The sequence below is a fragment of the Camelus dromedarius genome, chromosome 4 (genome assembly GCF_036321535.1).
Source record: "Camelus dromedarius isolate mCamDro1 chromosome 4, mCamDro1.pat, whole genome shotgun sequence".
Classification (NCBI taxonomy): Eukaryota; Metazoa; Chordata; class Mammalia; order Artiodactyla; family Camelidae; genus Camelus; species Camelus dromedarius.
The window spans coordinates 35,790,898-35,814,178 of NC_087439.1; the positions used below are offsets into that span (position 1 = coordinate 35,790,898).

Sequence of the window (23,281 nt, forward strand, 5' to 3'; positions counted from 1 at the left end):
AGTGGGAGAGTTCTCTGGGCACGGACTGGAAGTGACACTCTTTACTTCTGCTGATATTCCAGTAGTTGGAACTCAGGCATATGGTCTCATCTAACTGCAAAGGAGGCTGGGAAGTTGCACTTCATAGTGTGCCCAGAAAGAAGGGGAAAGAGCTTTGGTGAACAGCTAATGAATGTCTTTTGTCATATTGACTTGAATGTCATATTCATTTTCTGTTGTTGAAAAAAATATAGCAATGTTTGTTTAGTTAATCCTATTGAATTTACATTTTCCTTTTAAAATTCTTATATTTTTATATCTTAAGAATACAGAATAATATAGCCTACAAAATTTAAATGTTCAACTGTTTAAAAAAGTTAATTGCTGTATCAGAGGGGAACACATAAAAATATTATTTTATGTTTCATATTTTACTTAATTAGTCCTATTAGTACTAACTGTCACTGTTAACTAGTCCTATTTTATTTAAATAATAGCAATTTATGTCAATGAAAGATAAATAATACAACATATTTTCAGGTGAAATAATTTTTTAAAAAATCTCTATCAGTTCACAGGAGAAAGGATATTTTTGGTTCTCCAAAAGTTAGAAGGATATAATCTATATAAATTTAAGTGTATCTGTTATGCTATTCCACAAAAATGGTTGAACAAAATTGAAATCAGTTGAAAAATATAGTGGAGGGTCTTTAAAGTTTATCTATTCAAACTCAATCTCCAAGTATGTCTTTTATAAAATCACTAACTAGTACCCTCTAATCTCTCCCTAGAAATTTCAAGTAACATGGGAAAGCATTATCTTATAACACTCTGTCATATACATTTTAAAAGTCTCTACACTCCTTTGTTGACATACAAAATACCTATTCTGCAGTAGGACCAGATTAATACAATGTGGCGAAGCTGAGTCTTTCAAGACGCTAGGCATATCTGAACGTGAGTTCATCCTGGCAGTCATTAGGAAGGTCCTTAACATATTTTTGTAATGCTTCAAAGGCTCCTTCCCAATACATTCCTATCTTTGATAAAACCAGGACAACTGATAATTTGGGGGGGGGACATAAATCACAGAAGTTGTCACTTAAGGCCAGTGTTGGCTGGTGGTCTTCAGCCATATTTTACTTTTCATTAAAGCAGCCAGACTGAAAACTGTGTCTAGAGGTGATATTTAGTTAAGTCTGATTTAGAAGTAGGGCTTTGAGAACAAAAATGCTTCTGTCCATACTTATCATCTTTATGTCTCCAGAAACATTCAGAAATTCCAGTTGATTACAGCAATATCTACAGTTCAAAGAAGGATTCCAACCGCAAGCTATTCCAACATCTGTTTTGGTTTTATGGTCAATCTGAATAGTTGTAATTTACATTTACTGGCACCACACAAATGAGGTTATTTTCAAACTACTGTATTTTGCAAAAAGGAAACAACAATAAAAACGACCTCCTTATACTTAGATCTTGAGCCAAGTCTTACCTATCTATACCAACAGAGGGGAAGGTTTCCCAAATAATCAATAATAATTTAAAAACTCACCTTAGACCATGGTCTAAAGATAACTCTTTGTTATTCAGCCCTGATGGCTAACTTTCATTGCCGTTCATTACCAACTCTAGCCCCGACAGAGAAACTCATAAGAGGGCACAGAAAAGACAATAATGAGGGTAGAAGAGAATCAGAGGTCTGGATAAAAGGATAATTACATCCCATAACTGGGAGTGAGGGTGGCACAGCAATTATTGCTAAATGGAAACAGAATGCATCATGTCATGAGACCACCCAATATTCGCAGTAAATCGCATGTGAACCAGGCACTGACTCTACAACCTCAGATAGGTACTTCTGTGGGCAGATGCTCTTTATTCCTGTGAGGGACCTCACCGGCAGTCCTTCTGATGCTCTGCCTAACACTGCTCACATCAGTCAGGCACCACCAGCTGCCTTTTCCTTACTAGCTTTGAATTAGCTTCATGTATACTAAATTCCACAAATACAGAGACAATAAGCAAGCTCAAAAGTAGGGCCAGGAAAGTGCTATATGATCTGGAACATCTTAATCAGAGATGGGGTTGGGGTGCAAAGCCAGGTTTAACCTAGCTTCAAAAGGCACTCCTTTAAGCACTGTGTTGCCTTAGCTCTCTGATTTGGATCTTTAGACTCTGGGCACCTCACTGCTCAGCTTGGATTGCAGAATGACTCTGCACCTGGCACGCTTCTGTGGTCTGTGCCTCCTCGGGTCTCTGACATCTGCTGCCACTCCTCCTCCCCGCTGCTGAGCCCTGGTTCCTGCCAGGTGGGCTCTCATGCATGCTGCTCTTAGGCCACTCCCATCCTCTCTCCGGCATCCTCCTCTCCCATCCCTGGTGCTGATGTACCCCTAATAGGCACTTGCACAAACAGCTACCAGACAATTTTATCACTATATTTTACACCATACTTTATTAGCTTTGACACCCTTGACCGTGACGCGTATTGTAATTGCAGCGATGTTAAAATGTGAATAAGGCAAAAATAAAACCAAATCATTGGAACTGATGAAATATCGTAATGAGAATTCCAGTCTACAATGATAAGGCTTGTTTCATGAGAATTTCTTCTGAATGAGAAGTTAGAAAGTCTTGATGTGATTTCTTTAAAACCTTAGGGTAACATAGTATGTTTTACAATAAAAATGTATGATTGGGAATATGGAATCAGAAAACATATCTCTAAATTTGTAGTTCTCCTTTTGTTCTCGTGTTACTTACTTTCTATGTTCTTGGTATTTACATGTGAAGCTTAAAGCCCAACAACGTGCTACCGGTATCAACTGAAAATGCTGGTTGATATTCACTATAAACAAAAACACCAGGAAACACCCACTCAAACAAAATCAACTTACTTTGATTTTGTGATTATCTTTTTCTTTACTAAGTACCTCAAACTTTGTTTCTGGTTGCCTTATTTACAGGTTAATGATGCAAATTAGTGAACTCCTGAACATAACCCATAATATCTACATATACTCTTAAGTTTATTACTGAAAAATAAAATAAAACCATTAAAGTTGAAAGGTGACCCTTGCCTTTTAATTTCAGGTACTAAGGCAGGTAATTGTTTATTTTTATTAACAGTTTGTCTGCATTGGCGGGAGCCCCAACAGAATGAAAGCATTTGCCCTGTTCATGCATAAGGAGCTCAGACTGGAGGATGCTGAAGAGGACATGAAGGACATCTGTGCCGGGACAGACAGATATTGCATGTACAAAATTGGTCCCGTGCTCTCCATCAGTGTAAGTGCTCAGTGGCTGCGTGTCAGGTAGTCATCACAAGTTAGAAGAAAGTGGAAATTTCCAAATACAGGAGGGATATTTTTTTCCCCTCCTGCTATGCATTTTCACACAATTAAATTCAGTGTCCAGGTGTGACATTCATTGTTGGAAAAAGTCCTAGGGGCAGAAAATAGCATTCAGTGCTACTTTGGTTTAGTTTATTAGTTACCTCTTAGCTATGCAAGTTAGAGAAAAAAGCCTCAAAGCACACTTGTCTTCAGTTGGTAACTGATTAATAAGCCATCAGCAATTTTTTCTCCTCTATCCTTTATCCAGCTTTGGGAATGTTGGGATTTTAGTACACAGGGGCCAATTTTCAGGATTGCCAAGGTGGTGCCATTCAACATTGTAAGCTCTCTGAAAAGCTGCTAATGCACTTACACAGAGCTCTTGCGAATTGCTCTCCTGTATTTAGAATATGTTAATAGCTCTGGACACACAGTGTCCTGAGACAATATGAAAGTGGAATGATTTGTAATTTTAGGGAACGCAGAGACCCTTTCTCTCTTGGACTCAGGATTGCATACACTTAGGAGAGTGTAGATCCGTGTGCACCCAGCTTACCTTCTAAGTTGGTCTCTCTGCCACAGGGCTGTATTCTGAAACAATAGCTCTAAGTCTGTCACGCACCTGGACATGGCAGCCCCATAAGGGGTGCAGCTGAGCATGCCAGGTGACAAGGGAAGAATCCACTGTAGAGGTGTGACAATTCTAAGGAGTTGAATTGTCTGTGACAACTGCGCCAGGGAATAGCTGCTCTCCCTCAATTGCTCTATAGTACCTGGAGATGGAAGGATGGATGATGGTGGCTGAAAGCCTGAATGAAGAAGGGAAGACTGTGCAACACCAATGGGACAGCTAGGTTGATGTCCTCTCTGGGCTAGAATACCTGAAACTGGCTTTGGACTCAAATGAGAAAATCCATTCATTTATATATTTGCTCATTCAGCAATAAGAGCATATCTACTTGAGAAAGAAACTGAATATCCTCTGCTCTTTGTGAATTTTGTCTTACTAACTTTTGCTTGACTTTGAGACTACAGCTCTTTGTCCTTTTTTTTTTTTTTGCACAGTAACTGGATAAAGGCAAAAACGTAAAATTTGTGAAAATGTGAAACTATCATAAACAAGTAGTAAAACTTCAGAGTAAGATATAAAAACTGCAGTAGACTGATCCTGCTGTCCTGCCAGGGGAGAAAGAACTAAAATAAGCATCATGTCCAGAGGGGTCAGCCAGTGAGAAATGAGCCTCACTCGGCAGAAAGAGGGTTTCCAATTGAGACCTCTTCTTTAAAAATCCTTCCTCTCCAGCAGCTGCTGAGATGCGTGTGTGTGTGAGTGTGTGTGTGTGTGAGTGTGTGTGTGTGTGTGTGTGTGTGTGTGTGTGAGAGAGAGAGAGAGAGAGTCTAGCAGAAACACAAAGCCCATTTGTCATTTTATCACCAGGCTGCATAATAAATGATAATCATAAACCTATCAAATATCTGATTTAGAAGGAACCTAATAGATCACATAATGGTTCATTCTCTTAATTTACAGTTGAGGAGATGAGACTTAGAGAGTTTACTCATTAGTGGCAGAGCCCAGACTTGTTAATCTTGGACATACAATTATTATAGGTTTGATTCATGCCTTCAGGAGACTTAGAATGCATTTGGAAGTCAGGACGTGTTCCAGGGGAACCGAAAATGGGGAACCCAGAGGTTCAGAGTTTCCATAGTTTAACATTCTTGATGGTGAGTGGAAGGAAGCTCAGGTGTAAACATTATAGTTATGGCTGCAAGGCTTTTCCAGATTTGTTAATGAGAGAATTAGTGGCAGCCATTACCTAATCTTCCATGTTGCCCCTGGTGCTTTTCTGCACACAAAGTCTTTGTGGCCAAGAGTAGAATACTGAAGAACACATTTGACTCTCTGGTGTTAGGAATGAAATAGACATCAATTCTAAACTTAGCTCCAGCCACTACAAATTCCAGCATGGAGAATCTTTCTAGAGCATGTTTAGAACATATTGTAACCAACAGGAGTAGCTAAGTCCCCTAACCTGTGTTGACTCGTCTTCTGTGACATTGATTCTACTCTTCCAAATGTTGAGGAAAACCAGTCTTATGGTCATGATTTCCATCAACTTAACCTCACCTACACATTCAGTATATGCTCCAGATTGGTAGGTAGAGATTTAACCCACATCTCTACCCTTGTACCTTTCAAAGCTCACACAGAAGTACCAGGAAACAATCAAAGCTACCTAGGAGCAATGAAATGGGTTCACTCTTTCATTTAGTATGGTGGAAAAGGACTAAATACATGGCAGCCAAATCTCTAGTTCCTCGAAATCGAGTCAATCCTGCAAAAGCTCTTTTTCAAAGGCTCACTGTGAAGAGCCCAGTAGGGAGAGGAGAAATGGCGCTGCCCCGACACACCAGTATGCCCCGCCGTCCCCACCTTCTGCTCTTGGTGAGGAGGGCTGAACTCAGTTTAACTGGCAGGGAGGCACCTCTCTCTGATCGTCACAGATGGACCCATCTATCAGCATGTCATGTAGGCGTCAGTTAGAGCTGACTTACATTTTCCTCAGCTTTGGCAAAGTCATAATGATTATGTAAATTTATCTGAGGGCTGTTAACTTGTAATGAAGGAAGAAAATATGTCCTGTGTGTGTTATCAGTCTGCGAGATGTATAATGACTTTCTCTTTTCTCTTCACAGCATGGCATGGGCATCCCCTCCATTTCTATTATGCTTCATGAACTCATTAAACTACTGTACCATGCCCGGTGCTGTGACGTTACCATTATCAGAATTGGTACATCGGGGGGAATAGGTGAGATGTACTGATTTACACTGTTAAATCCAAATGCGTGTCCCATACAGGGCAATTGCCAAAACACAGCAACATACTCAGAGCCCAGCAGAAACCCAGATGGACTAAAAGTGTCAGGAGGCTGGGCTTGAGGAAATTTAGAAATTTAAACTTAAAGAAAATGAAAGAAATGTAAAGACACATTTCTCTTTTTTTCCTGCATGGAAACCTGGAGTGAGCGATGCCCCTGTCTCTGGCCCAGATGGACTTAGGTGTTCTTAAGGGGAAGAATTGCTAGGAAATAAGTTTTGAGGATAAGAATAAACTTCGAGGGTTAGAATAAATTTTGAAGCTTATGAATTTTATAAGTGACAGAAAGAAGTGCTTTCAAGTTAAAAAAAATCACTAAGATTTGCCTTGTTTGTCAGCTAAGTAAGCAGACTTTAATAGCTTTAGGAAAACATTGCTTTTAGCTCATGTCAGTGACAGCCTTTTTCTGGCGGGATATTTTCCTCATCAATACACCAGGAGAGATCAGGCTGGGCTTTTAGGGAAGAGACAGGTGATGCTCCCTAAGGTTCTCTCAGAGCCCCCCTCCCCCATTTTTTCTTGGCTGGTCAGGCAGCTGTTCAGAAGCCTTGTTTAGGCCTCCCCCCCGGGCTGTGGTAAGGTTCTGAGGAGATCTCTTCCTTTTTCAACCTTTCTTCAGGAGCAGGTCTTGTGAGGGGTTGATTTTACTACGTCACCAAATGCAGGTTCAGAGCATGGGCATTGTAACTGGAAAGGTTTGGTTGGCAGAATGACAGGACCAAATGGGAACTGTAAATAACATTGAGATTTTGGCCTTAGAATTACACATTTTTGGAGCAAGACAGGACCTCAGAAATCCTCAAGCAAAGAACTAGAGAAGCGGCTTGTCCAATATTACAGAGCCTCAGGTGGCTGAGTCGTGCTTCACTAGAAACAAAGATGTTCAAAATGATCACGCCCTTTCCACAGCTGCAGTACAGGAATAACTTCCAGCCAAGGCCCTCCCAGGTGGATTAAAGAAGGACATCTATGGACGTCCACCCAGAAAGAGAAGGGAAGTGTTAGAAATCATTGTTACATCAAGCATCCTTCTGAACTGTTGTTTATCCAATGTTATCCCAAACAAGCAATAGTAGGGAGCGACGAGTCTGAGGATGCAGTGGATAACATTGTTATTAGGATTGCTTATAATTCTTGGGGGGTGGGTTACAAGGATCTGTCTGCATAGCCCATGCCATGTACCATCCTGACTGCTGTGGCTGCCCCTTGATATTAACAAGTGCCCAGCATGGGCAAGACTGCTGAGCGTCCAGCTCACGGTCATGGTTTTGTTTCAGGGCAACAGGATACACACAGCCCATGTATCGCAGTGAGGGTCTATGAACTGTGGGAAACTAAAGCGCTGTGCTATTGGGGATACCTCCATTTTGAAGTTCTGTTCTCATTAAAAACTCTCAGCTTATCGACAAGATGTGTTTGCTTGTTTTAAGAAATACTGATCTGCAATTTTTCAGTAAGTTTTCTATTATGGGGAGCAAAGAAACAAGGCAGTAGCTAGAGAAGAATATGAGTCAAGAGAAGGTGTTTTCACAATAAGAGATGTTGTATCACTTTCGAAAAGTCATTTGGAATTACCTAATAGAAAGGAAAAACTATTGATGTAGGGACGAGAGGAAGACTGCTGGAATTATGTTCCTAAATAGGCAAGAGGGGATAGGAATTAGTGCAAAAGTGCAATTAGACTGGGAAAGAAATGAGGACAGTTCATACATAACAAGAGAGAAGTCATGTGGAATCTAAAAAATGAGACAAATGAACTTATTTGCAAAACAAACAGATTCACAGACACAGAAAACAAACTTATGGTTACCAGAGGGGGAAGGGGGTGGGGGGAGGGATAAATTGGGAGTTCAGGATTTGCAGATACACACTACTATATATGAAATAGATAAACAGCAAGGTCCTACTGTACAGCACAGGGAACTATATTCAATATCTTGTAATAGACTATAATGAAAAAGAATATGAAAGATATATATATCTTGAGATATAGCTTGAGTTTTTCTTTTTGTTTTTGCTGATCCTACTACTCCTTAGATGAGCCAACAAAACTTGATGATGATAAAATACTCGATTAAATAGTATTTTGGCCTTTGAAAGACTTTAACCAGGATATAAATGTTCTAATACATCCAAATATTAGGATGGCATGTGAATGACTTCATTTTGATGCCCACATTTTCAACTTCATTCTCAGTCATTTTCCTATTTCTAATGTCTTGTAAATAATTCAAGAAGCCACCTATTTGACTTATTTTAAAAGTATCTGACCTGCAAAGGCTCTATCATCAGAGCCCACCTTGGGTCTCTAGCTGGATCTTCTAAATGAACCCCATGTTGAGCAATGTTAGAATTTATTAAGAACCCAGAAGGATATGGCAGGAGTTGATAAACATTTTCTGTGCAGGGCCAGACAGTAAATATTTTAGGCTTTACAGGTCATATGGTTTCTGTTGCAGCTTCTCAACTTCGCCATTAGAATGTGGAAGCAATCATAGAAAATATGCAAATGAATGAATGTGGCTGTGTTCCAATAAAACTCCATTTACAAAGATGGGTGGATTTGGCCCATGCAGATCTCCGTCTACTGCATCTCTATGGAGGCATTAACTCATTCAACAAATTTTTATTGAGTACCTATAATGTGACAGACATAATGCTAGACCTGGGGAGACAATTGTGGACAGACACTGCTCTTGCCTTTACAGAGCTTATGTTTTATCAGGGCAATAGACAAACAAATGAGTAATTACAGAAAGTGCGATGAATGTTAGGACAGAGACAGTCTAGGGCACTATCAATATCCTCTCATCCAGGCTCTAAACAGAAATCAGAATGGGTCAAAAACTAGGTCAAAAGCTGGGCCTGCGGAAATTTGATGTAATCTATCTGCATTGCCTTTTAATTCCTTTCCCCTCTGTGGATTAAGACCTTTTGAAGGAAGTGACTCAAGCTGACACCTAAGGAATGAGCTGGTGTTAGTCGGATGAAAGTGTGTGTAGGGGCGGTGGGGGTGGGGGGAGGAGAGAGCATGCCAAGCCAAGGGAGTAAGACTTGGCAGAAAACGGTTTCTCGAATCCCTGAGACTTGAGTTCCAGAGTCCCAGGAGCAAGCCAGTCTTTGTAGCAAAGGAAAGTCAGCCATGAGAACTAATTTACAAGGGGTCAGAGAAGGAGGGAGGGAATAGATGTGACAAGAATCAGAAAGAAGAGGGGGGGACAGAGATGCAAAGAAATAATAGTAATCAAGGAGTTGCAGAGAAGATTAAATATCAAGTAGTCACATCACTTTATGAAAGCTACTTGCTGGCAGGCTCATTTAGTTTATTCCAGACCTAATTTATTCAAATTTGAGCCCGAAGGCCGGTACTAATTTGCATGTCCAAGAGTCATGTTTGCCTTGAAATCTAAGCACCATCACATTGTAAATGTGAATCTGGAAAGACAGCAAATGTAAATGCCTGTTCTGAATGTTACCATTTAATTGCATTTGGAAAAGAAAATCATTTAAATGATGAAAATGGCGAGAATCGTTAGCAACCAGCATTAATTAATGTTGGCAGAAGAGATTACAAACTATGTGTCGAAAGTAAACCCTAGGTGACATTCTTCCGTAACCACTTATCTGTTCCCACACGGCAGGGATTGCACCTGGGTCTGTTGTAATAACAGATGAGGCCGTAGACTCCTTCTTTAAGCCCCAGTTTGAACAGATAATCTTGGACAACATCGTCACCAGAAGTACCGAACTTGACAAAGAATTGGCTGAGGAACTACTCAACTGTAGCAAAGACATTTCTGACTTCCCAACCCTCACTGGACATACGATGTGTACCTATGATTTTTATGAAGGTGAGAAGATTTTATAAATTGTGAAAGCAACCAAAAATTGCTAGCAACTCTGTGTTATTCAAACCCATAATTTATATTAAAAACTCCACTTTAGAGAATAGTCGGGGATTAAAAAAAGGAACTGAAACAGCCTTTTCAACTTCCTAAAGCACAGGAATGTTAGGATGTAATAAGACGCAGCGACACATACATAATGAATTTATTTCGAGAGTGGGTTTAATCCTCCAAGAACAAATTGGATACTCGAATGCAATTAGTGATGTTAGCAAAATCTTATCTCTGTTTATGCCTTTAATTTAAATTGGTGACTCTAGGAGAAGGGGGCTGTGTTGATTCTGTGTTTCTGCCACTTTGAGGTACATTCATCTGTACCTAGGCAGGGATCTGTACTCAGGAAAGAGTGGGAGCCAGGAAACAGGGAGAAATCTTAAGGGGAGGAAATCCCAAAGGGATGGGGTAGTCTCAGAGCAGTTCTTTTATCTCTCCTTTATCTTTATGAGTAAAGGCTCCCCAAATCAAGTTTAGGAACAAACTGAAGGTAACTGCCAAGTAACAGCTCTTGCTACAGGGTGTGAGGGGCCAGCAGGAAAAACCCTCCTGGATAGACCCTGCTCGTTTCACAAGAAAGACGCTAACCAGTCTTGGTGCCTATCCTTGGAGGGCATACTAGAAACTTTGTGTAGTTGTGTTTGAGCGTGTTCATCAAGCTACATATTATTACACTTAAAATTATTTTTCTTTTCTTTTCCCTTTGGATCAAACTTAAGGTATTACATTGAATCCTAAACAGTTACGTGTGGAGATAGATTGTATTACTGATGAATGTTCCTTCAGGTTAGATGAGGTGTTGTCCCCACATACATGTTGTAAAGTGGGAGGCACTTTGGGTCTGGTCGTGTTGAGACCCTGTCACAGGCCACTGGCCCCTCTGTCAGGAGGGTTACCAATGGCTTTAAGCTATGGCAAATGCAAATGGTGGCCTGTTGGAGTCAATGTTTTCTTTGGGCTGCACAGTATTTTTAAATACATGAATTTATTTTGCCAACATTTATCATTTCTGGAGATTTCATGTGAAAATCCATACTTTGGGCTTATTGAAATTACGTAACATAAAAAAAAATAAGGTAATTTATGCATGGCGGCCCTGGCAAGCCTCGGCCTACATCTGGGGCTATATTCACTGAAGAGGAGGCGAGGCTGCTCCCTGCCAACCAGGCGGACCTCAGGGACGTTACCTGCTTGGCTTCTGGGACATCTGATTTGAAGCGGCTTAAATAACACTGCATTAGTGGTGTTAGCCGGCAGTTCTAAGGAGGACCCAGGAGAAGCAGACAGGGAGGATGGAAGTTGCATGAAAGAGAGAGGAAAGGGAGGCAAAGGGGACTGTTAAGATAATGGGTGGTGACAGAGTTTACTGGCCTCCCAGCTTCAAGTCGGCTGCCCTTGGGAGTGGGGCATGGTGAAGTCTGTTCCCAGCACATGTTGGGTGGAGGAGGAGTGACAGCATCAGCATCTTTTCTCCACCTCCTTCTGGCCCAACTAATTGGTATGGGTGGAATTAAGTGATAAGTGAACACTGAGAACAGCCTGGAAGGGGAAAAGTGACCACAAAAGGGTGGCATGCAGCCTAAAAGGTGTGTGGCAGAGAAGAAGGTGGGTGAATCAACTGTCTGTATTTGCCTACCATCGGTCCTGATGGGCAGGTGGGGTTGCAACATCCAACCACCATCCCCATCCCCAAATAGCTCATGATCGTCACTAGGGCTTCAAGCCTTTTTCTCCTTCCCTAGCATCTGTCCCTGGGCCATCCACCCATAGGAGAAACCTGAGATTTTCCTCAAAGGGCAGATGTCACAGTGTCTCTCTGGATCATGCTGTCCCTGGGCATAGTGTTGGCTGCTGTGGCCACTCAGTGGTCACGTGCCCCAGAGCTGGGGTGCTCAGTGCCATAGAGACTCCTCTTAATGTGAGAACAGCCTTGCTCCAGGTCATCTGATAGGACGATTCAGTTGGCTGGGTTTATGCTATTGAGGTGCAGGCCCACCAGTTAGAGTCAGCCACAGAGCACTTGGGCTGACAGCAAGCCCCTTGGTGATACCACTGCCACCATGGTAGGACATCACGTCGCTAAACAGTTTCCATTCTTTTTTCAGGCCAAGGTCGACTAGATGGAGCGCTGTGCTCCTTTTCCAGAGAAAAGGGGTTAGATTACTTGAAGAGAGCATACAATGCCGGCGTCAGGAATATCGAAATGGAATCTACAGTGTTTGCGGCCATGTGTAGACTTTGTGGTCTAAAAGGTAAGATGTTCATGAATGTCTAAGGTCAAATTCCCCTCTCTCATGAAGTTATTTTCACTCTGCAGGAGAAGAAAAAGGAATCCAGCTGTATATTACTTGGGGTTGAGTGCATGATTATCTCATAATATCTTGTGAGCATACGGAACATTATTCCCATTATGCAAACGAGGAAACCAAGCCTCAGGGGTCAAAAGTGAGTTGCCCAAGGTCACTGGCTAGTGGGCTATGTAGCCAAGACCTGACAGCAAGTTCTGCTTTCTTCACCCTGCTAGTGGCTGCTGTTTTCTAGCACAATTGAATTTATTGACACAAAATATTCCTACAGTAGTCCAGCAAAGGACAAAACATTAGTGGAGTGTTTTTTTAAAGTTAGTTTACATGCATTTTTGCTGTTTCCAACTTTTTATTTTGAAAAAAAATCAATAATACAGAAAAATTGAAAGAATAGTATAATAAATACTTATGGAACCCTTTACCAAGATTCAACAAATTTTAATATTTTGCCATATCTATGCATACTCTCTAAATACATATATACACGCATATGTATGTGTATGTATTATGTGTATGCATAAATATGTGCACACACACACCTGTTTGCTTTTTTCCCCTGAATCATTGTGAATGAAATGCAAATGTCACACCACTTAACTCTTGTACTTCAGCATCATTTCCTAAGAATAAAGACATTCTCCTAATGACTGCAATACCATTATGAAACCGAAAGAGAAAGCTAAGGAAAGTAACATTGGTTTCATAACATCACTCAACATCCATTCCATATTTAAATTTTCGAATTTTCCTAAAAATATCTTTAAAGATTTTTTTCTCATGCAATATTGAATTAACTTCACACATCATATTGCTTGGTTATATCTTTGGACTTTTACATCTAGAACAGTCTCCCTAATTTTCTTTTTTTCTGGGGACAATGGATGTTTTGAAGAGTCTGGACTGTGATCTTGTAGAACATCCCATGTTCTAGATTTGTCTGTACGCATCATCACAGGGTTTCCCTTGTGCATCCACACCGCGTATTTCCTATGAAGTGGAGGTGAAGTCTGACGGCTTGACCAGACTCAGCTATGTGGCAAGAACACTTTACAGCAATGTAAACTTTCCATTGCCCCAATCAGGGAGAGGTAATGTGACGATATCCCACTACTAGTAATTTTGAATTGGATCACTTGGTTCAAGTGGTCACTGCTGTCTCTCTCCATTGAAATGTTAAAGTTTTCTCTTTGTAAGTAACCAGTAAACTCTGGGATGATAACTTGGCATCGTGTGAGTGAATATCCTGTAACCCTACTGTCTTTTCCTAGGGATTTTAGCATGGGCTGCAAAATGATGATTTTCTAGTTCCATCATTTATTAGCTGCAATTCTTCTTTAAGGGGAGCCTCTCTCTCTTTCTCTTTCTCTCTCTCTCTTTTTCTTTTTGGTGTCAGGGAGTCATTATTGTTTTGTGGATATTGTTCAAAGCAGTGTGTTATACACGGTTTCTGTTATTATTCTTCTTGATACTTAAGTTATCCCAAATTTGGCCAGGAAGACCCCTTTCTAGCACACTCTTTTATCCTTTTGACATAATCCTCTTAGCTCTTGAGAATTGTCTTGCTTTTAGGCACAACAGGATTCTCAGGCATCCCTTACACTTTGCCTCAGATCTGGGACCAGCCATTTCTCCAAGAAGCTCTGGTTCCTTTGGGTGGAGAATGGTATTAATAAACCAGATATGAGTGTGATATGTATTTTTATTTTCAGTGAAACTATTACAGTAGAACCACTAACCTTTTAGCCAGAACTGAGAAAACCTATTGAAGTAAAACATAATTTTCACAAGGGCTTATTGGTATAACTATTCTCTGTGATTTTAAATTATTTTCATAGTCATCCTCTAGAACTAAAAAAAACTGTAAGTTTTATTGATGTAAGAGTATAAAGCTGCAAAATTAATTATTCTTTATTGATGTAAGATTATAAAGCTGCAAAATTAATTATTCATTATTGACTATGAAACCTTCAATCTAAAGCAAGACAGCACCATCTAATATAATGTTTTTGAGTGGGAAGCAGTCTCCAAATATCAATAATGATGTCCCAGAAAATGTTGGAGCAACTGTTCCCAGAATTCATAGTTTTGCATTTCACATAGCAGTTATCTTTTTTCAGGAAAAAGTTCATAAAATATATCATCTCTTCAAACATGTTTTATAGAATGCCTACTGAGTGCCTGGTACAATACTAAGAAGCCAGGTTTTCAAATCAGATCTTTGGTTGATAAGATTTGTCTCAATCATTATCTTCCTAAGGAAAGGATTTTTTTCTGTGCATCAGGTAGTGGCCTGAGTGCCCAGGCACTAGGGATACAGCAGTAAATGTCACAGAGTCTCCACCCTTATGGAGCCTAGAGAAGAGACAGAAAACTGCAAAGAGTAATCTATAATATCATGGTACTATGGTACTTAGATGCTGAGGAGTGCAGTGGTGAAAAATAAGGCAGGAACAGATAAACAACAAGTTGCTTCTGTATAGCCCAGGGGACTATGTACAATATCTTGTAGTAACCAATAAGGAAAAGGAGCATGGAAACAAGTATATGTATGTGTATGTATGACTGAAACATTATGCTGGACACCAGAAATTGACACATTGTAAACTGACTGTACTTCAATTAAAGAAAAATAAGGCAGGGAAAGGGCACAGGGACACCCAAGATAGGGAGGAAAACCATAAATTAAAACAGCCTGGTCTGGGAAGGATGCACAGAGAGGGTGCCATTTAGGAAAATGCCGTGTGGGTATTCGAGCAAAAGCAGTCTGGGGAATGCAAATCTAAGGCCACCAGGAAGGAGCATATGGAGTGTGCTGGAGAAACAAGGAGACCAGGGTGGCTGGAGGGGAGTGACAGCAGTGGAGAGGGGAGCAGAGGGAGGAAGTGCAGATGATGTGGTCACTCTGAGAACTGTGACTTTCAATCAGAGCAAAATGAGAAGCTATTGGATAGAGAAGTAAGGAGATCTGGCTTGTGTTTGAACAGGAGAACACTGGCTGCTGCTCTGGGAAGAGAGCCTACTGGGGTCAAGGGCAGGAGCAGGGAGAGAAGGAAGAGGGCTGGTGCAGCAGTCTAGGGAGAGAGGATAGACCAGTGCAACAACAGCGGAGGAAGCAAGCAGTAGTCACAATCTAGATACCTTCTGAAGGCAAATCCAACAAGATTTGTTGACAGTTTGATGTGAATTTGGAGAGAAAGGCAAGAGTGAAGAACGACTCCCAGGTTTTTGGCCTGAACAGCTGAAAGGATGGAGTTACCGGGATTGGAATAGAGAAAAGTGGGTGAGGATTTGGGAGTAGCAGACATCAGATGGAGGCCAAGTGAGCAGATGGATTTCTGAACCTGGAGTTTAGGTGACAAGTTTGGACTGGGGAAGTAAAATCATCAATTGACAGCATATAGATGGCATTTAAAGCCAAGCCACGAATCCGATGACAAAGCGAATGAGGTAGAAACAGGCGAAAAAGCTGGGGGTGGCAGGGGGGACCTAGCAGAAACTAAGGAGTGGCCAGTGCAATGCACTATGCCTGCAGAGTCAGTGTCCTGGCACCAAAGAAGTAAAGAATTACAGCACGATAGTGCTTATTTGATTGCAAGTGCAATTTTAATTCCAATGTTTGTCTTTATTGTCAATCAATTTTAACATACAAAACTAGAGACAAAATGAACGCGGTAACATTGCTAAAAGCACATTTTAGAAAGAAGTTCTCGGCCATAAGAAGAGATTCATTGCAGAACCACTATTCTTAACTACTCCCATCTCTCGGAATGCATGGACATGTAAACACTCGTAACGTATGGGTGAAGGATGCAAATACATCCTTGTCATCTTTAGAAGGTCATCATTAACACCCCCTTTCAGGGGAATGATAGCATCTGCTTTTCTTGTCACAAGCTAATGAAAGCTGGAGCCTCAGCTAGGGGCAGCTTGACCTTGCCTGAGCGGCAGCCCACCCTGCACATGATCTGCAGGAACACCTGGATTCAGATATTTCTGCTCCAGGAAATGTCTCCTTACATTTCTTTCTTATGGAAACATCCAGTGGTCACCTGATTCATGGCTCCCCGTGATATGCAAACGGAGTAGAATTTGGTAACCAGTTTAGTCAAACATAAAACACCAAGTCACGAACTGCTGCCCTGATGTATGTCTGGGGATGACCATCAGTTCTTTCTTAAGAGGCAGCCAGAAAGGGTTCTCTAGGCTTGTGAACCCTGGACCTGAGTATTTCTCCCTTTGAGGATGTTGTCAAACCCTCACAGAAGTTATCTTGTTAGGAGGGATTTTTTTTTTTTTTTGTCCTTGCTGCAAACCCTTGTGCCCTTGCTCTCTCTGCCACCTGTGGGTACCCTCCTGGACTCTCTCCTCTCTAGCCTGCTGTACTTCTTGCTTCCTGCTGCATTTTCCTTTTCTCCTGTTGCTGAAGCTGCTGGGAGTTGATCTCAGTCTGCCAGTAGCTCTTTTCCAGGCCACTGTTGCAGCCTTTGTGTTGAACAGATCCCCTCCAGGCTGCCAACACTTATGCTAAAGGTTGTGTCTGTAACTCTAGTTCTTGGGAGTATTTCTGTCTGAATTCCTTGGTGAGGAAAGGGACTCTTTATGTCCTTCAGACACCACTGTTTTCAAAGGTCAATTTCTGGTACAGGAAGATCAACCACCAAGGACACAGACAAAAATCCCATGCATATGATGCTACCATGTTCCCATCTTTCATCCCCACTTCATCACATCCTTCCCTGACAGCAGTGAAGCTTGGAAAAGCTTTGTATGAGCTAGAAAAGCTTGCTTGGGGGAAGGCTGAGAGAGGCTTCACAAGCAGCTGTCTTAACATAGAGGACATTAGGGAGGTCATATATCAATAGTAAGCAACACTTGAAAATATGTTTTGCCTGACACCAAAAGCTCCAGGATCCCAAGCCTGTTGCCCCTCCCCCTCTATCCTACTTCCATGGTCAGTATGACCCTCCACCCAGCCTCTCCAGACAGCCTTCTCTAATGGCTTTTTATGTCCCTTTGGTACTACCAGATGACTAGATAACCCACCTGTCCTCATACTAAGGTGATGATGGCTGATGGTTTCAGCTTATAAAGAACAATGTTTTATTTATTAAACAAGGGTCTTCTAGCGACTCAGTGTCCTGACTCAGAGGAGTCACTCACTGAGTTTGAACTGGTGCAGAAACAGATCTTTCTACACGCACCTGGGCAAGGAGGTTTGGGGTCCACATGGACTACCACTTCTTGTCTTTGTGATTCATATATGATCTCGCTTCATCAGAGAAGTTTTGCCTGCCAACCTAAACTAAACTCACGCACATTCATTCACTCACTGACTCACTCACTCATTCTACTTCATTGCTCTGCATCATATTTACCATTATACCAGACCAAACTTCGTTTCTTTGTATCTTAACTCATATATTATTTTACATATATTAATGCATGAAAGTATGTATTCAGCATCTCTTTTCATTATAATATAAGTAGCGTGAGAACAGGGACCTTTTTAAAAAAATCATTTTCTTGCTATATCTCTAGCACTTAGAATAATATCTGCAATATGACATTCAATAAATATTTGCTAAATGAATGAACAGATGAGTGAGCAGAATGACCACGCCACCCTTATGACCATGGAAGATAGCTATAACAAGTTCAACTGGTTCCTTCATTCCCCAGCTACATTTATGGCTGGGAATGGTCTAAAGGACTTTGGAGTGCCTAGTAATTGTCCCAATAGGAAGCAAAGCTGTAAGGTTAAGCCTCCCTTTGCTATAAGGTTCATACTATACTTCTGCTAAATCTGCAGCCTGTGGAGCTCCTGATATTTGATAGGTGGACAGACTGCGTGAAATGGGGCCACGGACAACCACTCACTGTTGTTATCCTGAGCTCATTATCCTGAAAGAGAATAGTGGGAATCCACTGTTGCTTTAACAAAGATTCAGGTGAGGGAAGTAGTGGCCTTCACAAAGGCTGAACCTTCAGAACAATATAAACCCAGTGTACAATGCTGTGTAAATGCATTCATCTATGGTTTTATAATATGCATACATACGTCCCTCTCTTAAGCAAAATCTACTTTAATTAAATCCCTAACATTCTGATTAAAGATGATAATCCTTTTGCACTGTGAACTCGTGATAAGTTTGTTCAGTTTTTATCCATCTTTAAAAGACAGTGCCGGCTTCCTTTTGTTTCAGTCTAGCTGTGTTTTGATGCCCACTTGCTTGCATGGCAATACATAAAACCTAATATTTATCCAAGATTAGGTTCACTTAAATCTTCTTTGTCTTTAGTTGTTGGCAGCACTCACATGGTTTTTCTTTGTGTAAAGGAAGAATTCAGTGTTATTTCCTTTGACAGATACTGGGAACTTTGGGGATATATTCAGTCTTCATAAAATTACTTTATTACAGTTCAATGAAAGAGAGCAGAATCCTGGCTTTAATTCCATTTTATATTCTCCTGCTGGTCCCAGCAATGGAGGCTGCTGGGCTCCGGGAACTGCAGGGTGATCACCGATAAAGTGAAAAAGATATTAGAACAAGGTCTAAAGATTATATTCAGTCTGGAGCTAGAACATTTCTTAACTCAAAAATGGGGGAAAATTGGGGTTTTGAAATATTATTACCCGAAGGCAAAAGGCAACCAATTGTAGCTCTTCACCCTCATGGTAGCTCATCAGTGATACTGAGGCTCAGAGAGGTTAAATAACTTTCCCAGGTTCTCACACTTAATAAGAAGTAGCTGAACTGGAATTTGAGCCCAGTGATGTCTGACTTGAGGCCCATACTCTGCTGCTGCTTCTCCACAGCCTGTCACGGATGCACAAGGTTCAGGGTCTCTGTTCAGAGGAACAACAGCAACAACAACAACAAAATGCAGAGCTTTCTATTTTAAAAGTTGTGAGCAGATAGGCACGCCACTTTAGCAAGCAAACCCTAAGGGCTAACCACATACCAGGATGGCTAGTGCTGGGATCAAATGCAGTGTTGCATTGATACTTATTCAGTAGTATGCACAGTCATTCTTTCACCAAGAATATCAGTCAGGGTATTTGGGAAATCAGACATCAGTGGTAAGGAATTCATTTATTAATTTCATAAAGACAAGTTTTTAAAAAATGACTTCTTGCTTTGCTGGTTTTCACATATTTTAATCAAGGTGGGCTTCAGGGGCCCCAAACCCCTTGAAATAATATAAAATTATTTTGTGTGAAAAGAGGTTCCAGTTGCAACTTTCATCAGATTTGCAAAGGGACCGAAAAAAAAAAAGATCCCAAAGAGTTGAGAACCCTGGGAGTTCCTGGTGCGGCTGAGGGTGCACTGAGGTCCATGTTCATACTGGTCTGTTCCCATCACATTGCAGCCTGTGGTCAGTGAGCTGGCAACTGCCTTGGTGACAGCTAGGTCACTAAATGTCCCTTCACAGGAGCAACCCTCCCTGCCCAATTTGAGGATTATGGTGGTAAAGCTGTCAGGCTTAGTTTTGACAAATTGTTTTGGGTAATTAGTCCCTTTTAATTGCTTGTGGAAATAGTCATTTTAGGCGACAAGATTATTATATGCTGCTTGTTAATGGGTCCTCCAGCATCAAGAAAACACCACTGAGATTGCCATGCCCTGTTCCTGTCACTCTTTGGTGTTACTCTTAAAAACACCAGAGAAGACGCTTAGTTAAGTCAGCTCCCTCTCCGTGACATGTACCGAGCATGAATTTCTTTTCATCCTTCTGCCAAGTGGAGGATTAGAGAAGGACTTTCATCTTTTCCCTGCTACCACCAGCCCATGTCGGCCTTCGCAGACTTGCTGATTATTAACTTGAAAAAGCTGGGGAAGTTTCTGGCCCTTCCCTTTGCCTGTTTACCTGTTCAGCCAAGTTGCTTTACGACCGAATGGGTTTTGAATAAATAGGGTCCTAGGCTGTGGAATATTTGACTTAGCTCAGGTTGGATATTTTCATTGCTTTTCACTTCACTGGACAGGAGGGTCCATCTGACTGCTAGGTCAGGGGAGGTCTCCCTAATGGTTCACCACATTCCAGCTCTGGGGAGGAGGAGGGATGGGAGGTACACAACTCTTCTCAGCAGTTTAGGAAGCGAGGAATTGATTGGCTGTTTACTAGCTATGTCCTCCTGGGCCATTTGTTTGACCTCCCTAGTCTCTCATTTCATCATCTGTCAAAAAGGGATAAAAATAATAGCCAGCTCATGGAACAGCTACAAGGTCTAAATGGTATCTTAAGTACCCAGCACATGGCAAGAGCTAAACCAAACAAAAGAGATAGCATCGATTATAATTACAGTCCATCTCACCTTCTCAAATCTAGAGCTTATAAAGAAGACTAAAATTGTGGAGAAGTCAAAGAAACATATATACTCATACCCAACTTTATCTTCATGACCTCAAAGCTTGTATATGTAGCCATATCTAATCCCAGATACACTGAATCCTTTTTAAAATGGTGCAGATGAAGATATATATTATTATACTGCTATCCATTCAAAGTGGTTGACACTGATTTCAGTATGTGTAGCCACATTCGTAGAAATCAAAGATTGCATGAGAAACTGACAAGAAAGCATTTGTAGGGGACTCAGTGTTTCTCTCTAGATCTGTTGGAACAATCCAGAGATGCTGCCTTTATGATGCTTTCTCAAAAATGAGAGTTTCATTTTTTTTAAGAGAAAGATGTTTGTTCTTTTCCCCTCGTTTTCTAACTATCATGAGGTTTTATTCTCATTCTTTAGAAACTAAATGCTAATAAATTTGCTCCTTCCTGGAGTTGATTCTTATAAGTTTTAGCATTTCACTTTGGTTTTTCCTCAAATTTCATAAGGATCAGTACTCTCCTTTATTGTTATTTCTTGGGATTAGAGTTCATATCTCTTCTCTATTTACTTCACTCTCCAGCAGGCAAACTCAAACGTTGCATCAAAGGAGTAAAATGTCATCTGAGGAAAAATGCCTAGCTCTCCAGTTATATCCCCAAGTGAGAAAAGCCTTCTCTAAGAATTGGAAATGGAATAGAAAGCTGGAGGTTTGTGCATTTTGGGTGGTGAAGATCTCTCTTTATTGTTACCTTGAACACAAAGCTTTCCCGAGACTTGATCTAGCCAATTGTAAGGAAAAGGAGAAGGGAGAGTTTTGAAAATTATTTCAGTTAGATAAAGTGTCTGGTGAGAGTCCACAGAAATATGAATTATAATTCATATGGAAGGCTAAGGGGTTCAGTGGGTCGCATCTACATGACAGGGAAAACAATACAAATTATGTGTGTTAGGGACATGGGGGTGTTCAGCTAATGCTTCCATACATGAGATAGACTCATTTGTTCAATAATGGTGTTATTTACTCTTCTAGCTGCTGTGGTCTGCGTGACACTTCTTGACAGACTTGAATGTGACCAAATCAACTTTCCCCATGATGTTCTGGTGGAGTACCAGAAACGGCCTCAGCGCCTCATCTCCAAATTCATCAAACAGCGGCTCGGGCTTCGTGACCAGACATCATAGCTGGGCAACCCAGTCCTTCCCTACAAGTCTATAGTTCCAGTCGTAATGTTGAAGTCTTATATAATTTGTGGCATTTTAATATAGTTCTCATCCACATGCTAAAATCATAATTGAATGATTTAATAAAACTCTTTCTCTTAAAAAATGGATTTTCTTGTAAAAGAATTTAATAACTCAGATTCAAATTTCATTTTAGAACAAGTTAACTAAGTCAGTCTAATAATTAAAATTGTAAAACTCCTGTATTGTGACATTTGGAGTTTCATATGCAGCATTAATTAAGCTCACATCAAAATAGATCAGCCACTTGTAGATAGTTACCCATCACTCTGTTTCTGAAACCAGTCCAGAAATTCATGTTAGAATGTTGTCAGGCACTTCTAGGTGCTGGACAAGTGACAGAAATTGATCATGCACATTCAAAATATTTACAGAAAAAAGTGTCAGTGTAATATAGGTCTACATGAAAAAGCTACCCTTGGGGAAATATGACCATACTTTTTTTTCCCCTTGCAAGATTTCAGTGCACCATCGAACAGGATTAGCAGCTTAGGTTTGCCCATGTTTGTGATTTTTATCATAAAATATAAAAACTCTATATCACACATTGATTTTTCAAATGAAAACCTTTGGAAATGCAAAGAAAGATTTTCGTTTTTCTCCAGAAATCACAAATGATTAAATCACCTTCTAGCAACCTTTTTTTTTTTTACGGAAATGTGTTTGAAGAAGCTGAATTTTAAAATTTCATTTTAACATTAACCTCATAGGCTGAGGAGTTAATATCAGCTGAATTTAGACTTGAGTTCAAGAAGTTCAAGTCGTCCTTTGGGTGAATTTGGATCTTGTCTGCACCTTGCCTGTACCCCTGTTCAGGTCAACCCTCTGGGAGGCATGGTGTGACTTAGGGGGTACCCTACGCTCTATATGAGTGGATGCCACCTGGAGGAGGTTTTTTGAAAGCTGATACACTTAGGAGTTGGGAAGCATGGATGGGGGATGAGTGGAGGATGGCTTACCAATCTTGAATGGTATGTAATGTTGTGTACAAATATTTTTTTTGTTGTGGCTCAAATAAAGTTTAATTCTAACCATGATAGAGTTTTTTTTTTTTTTTTTGCCTCCCTGTAATCAATGACAATAAACAATCCCCTAAGAGGTAAGTCAGTTTTGGGACTTTTTATGGCAATGGGTGTGCTTGATGTGCAATTTTTAAAGATATCCCAATAATTGACCGTCAAATACCAGAATCAGAACTCAAAGTAAGGTAGAATAACACTGCAGTCATTAGTGGGGTTTTCACTGTTTCATATTTTTTTAGACCAAGTGGAAAGTACTTCAGAGTGTTCTTCATAAGC

General features: G+C 40.7%; 2 protein-coding genes across 4 annotated transcripts in view; one reads left to right on the forward strand and one right to left on the reverse strand.

Annotated features, from left to right (window-relative positions):
* The window catches only part of UPP2 (uridine phosphorylase 2), a 31,652-nt gene extending 8,632 nt beyond the window's left edge, over window positions 1-23,020 (forward strand). For 2 of the 3 annotated variants that reach the window (XM_010985601.3, XM_031451467.2), the window contains 5 exons: window positions 3,112-3,270; window positions 6,018-6,132; window positions 9,843-10,052; window positions 12,206-12,352; window positions 21,772-23,020. In XM_010985601.3, the coding sequence (XP_010983903.1) occupies window positions 3,112-3,270; window positions 6,018-6,132; window positions 9,843-10,052; window positions 12,206-12,352; window positions 21,772-21,923 (783 nt within the window). In that variant the 3' untranslated portion in view covers window positions 21,924-23,020. Of the gene's footprint in view, window positions 1-3,111; window positions 3,271-6,017; window positions 6,133-9,842; window positions 10,053-12,205; window positions 12,353-21,321; window positions 21,449-21,771 lie in introns of all 3 variants that reach the window. The other variant, XR_837582.3, reaches the window with a different exon arrangement.
* The window catches only part of CCDC148 (coiled-coil domain containing 148), a 314,087-nt gene that overhangs the window by 64,161 nt on the left and 226,645 nt on the right, over window positions 1-23,281 (reverse strand). The window lies entirely within an intron of this gene.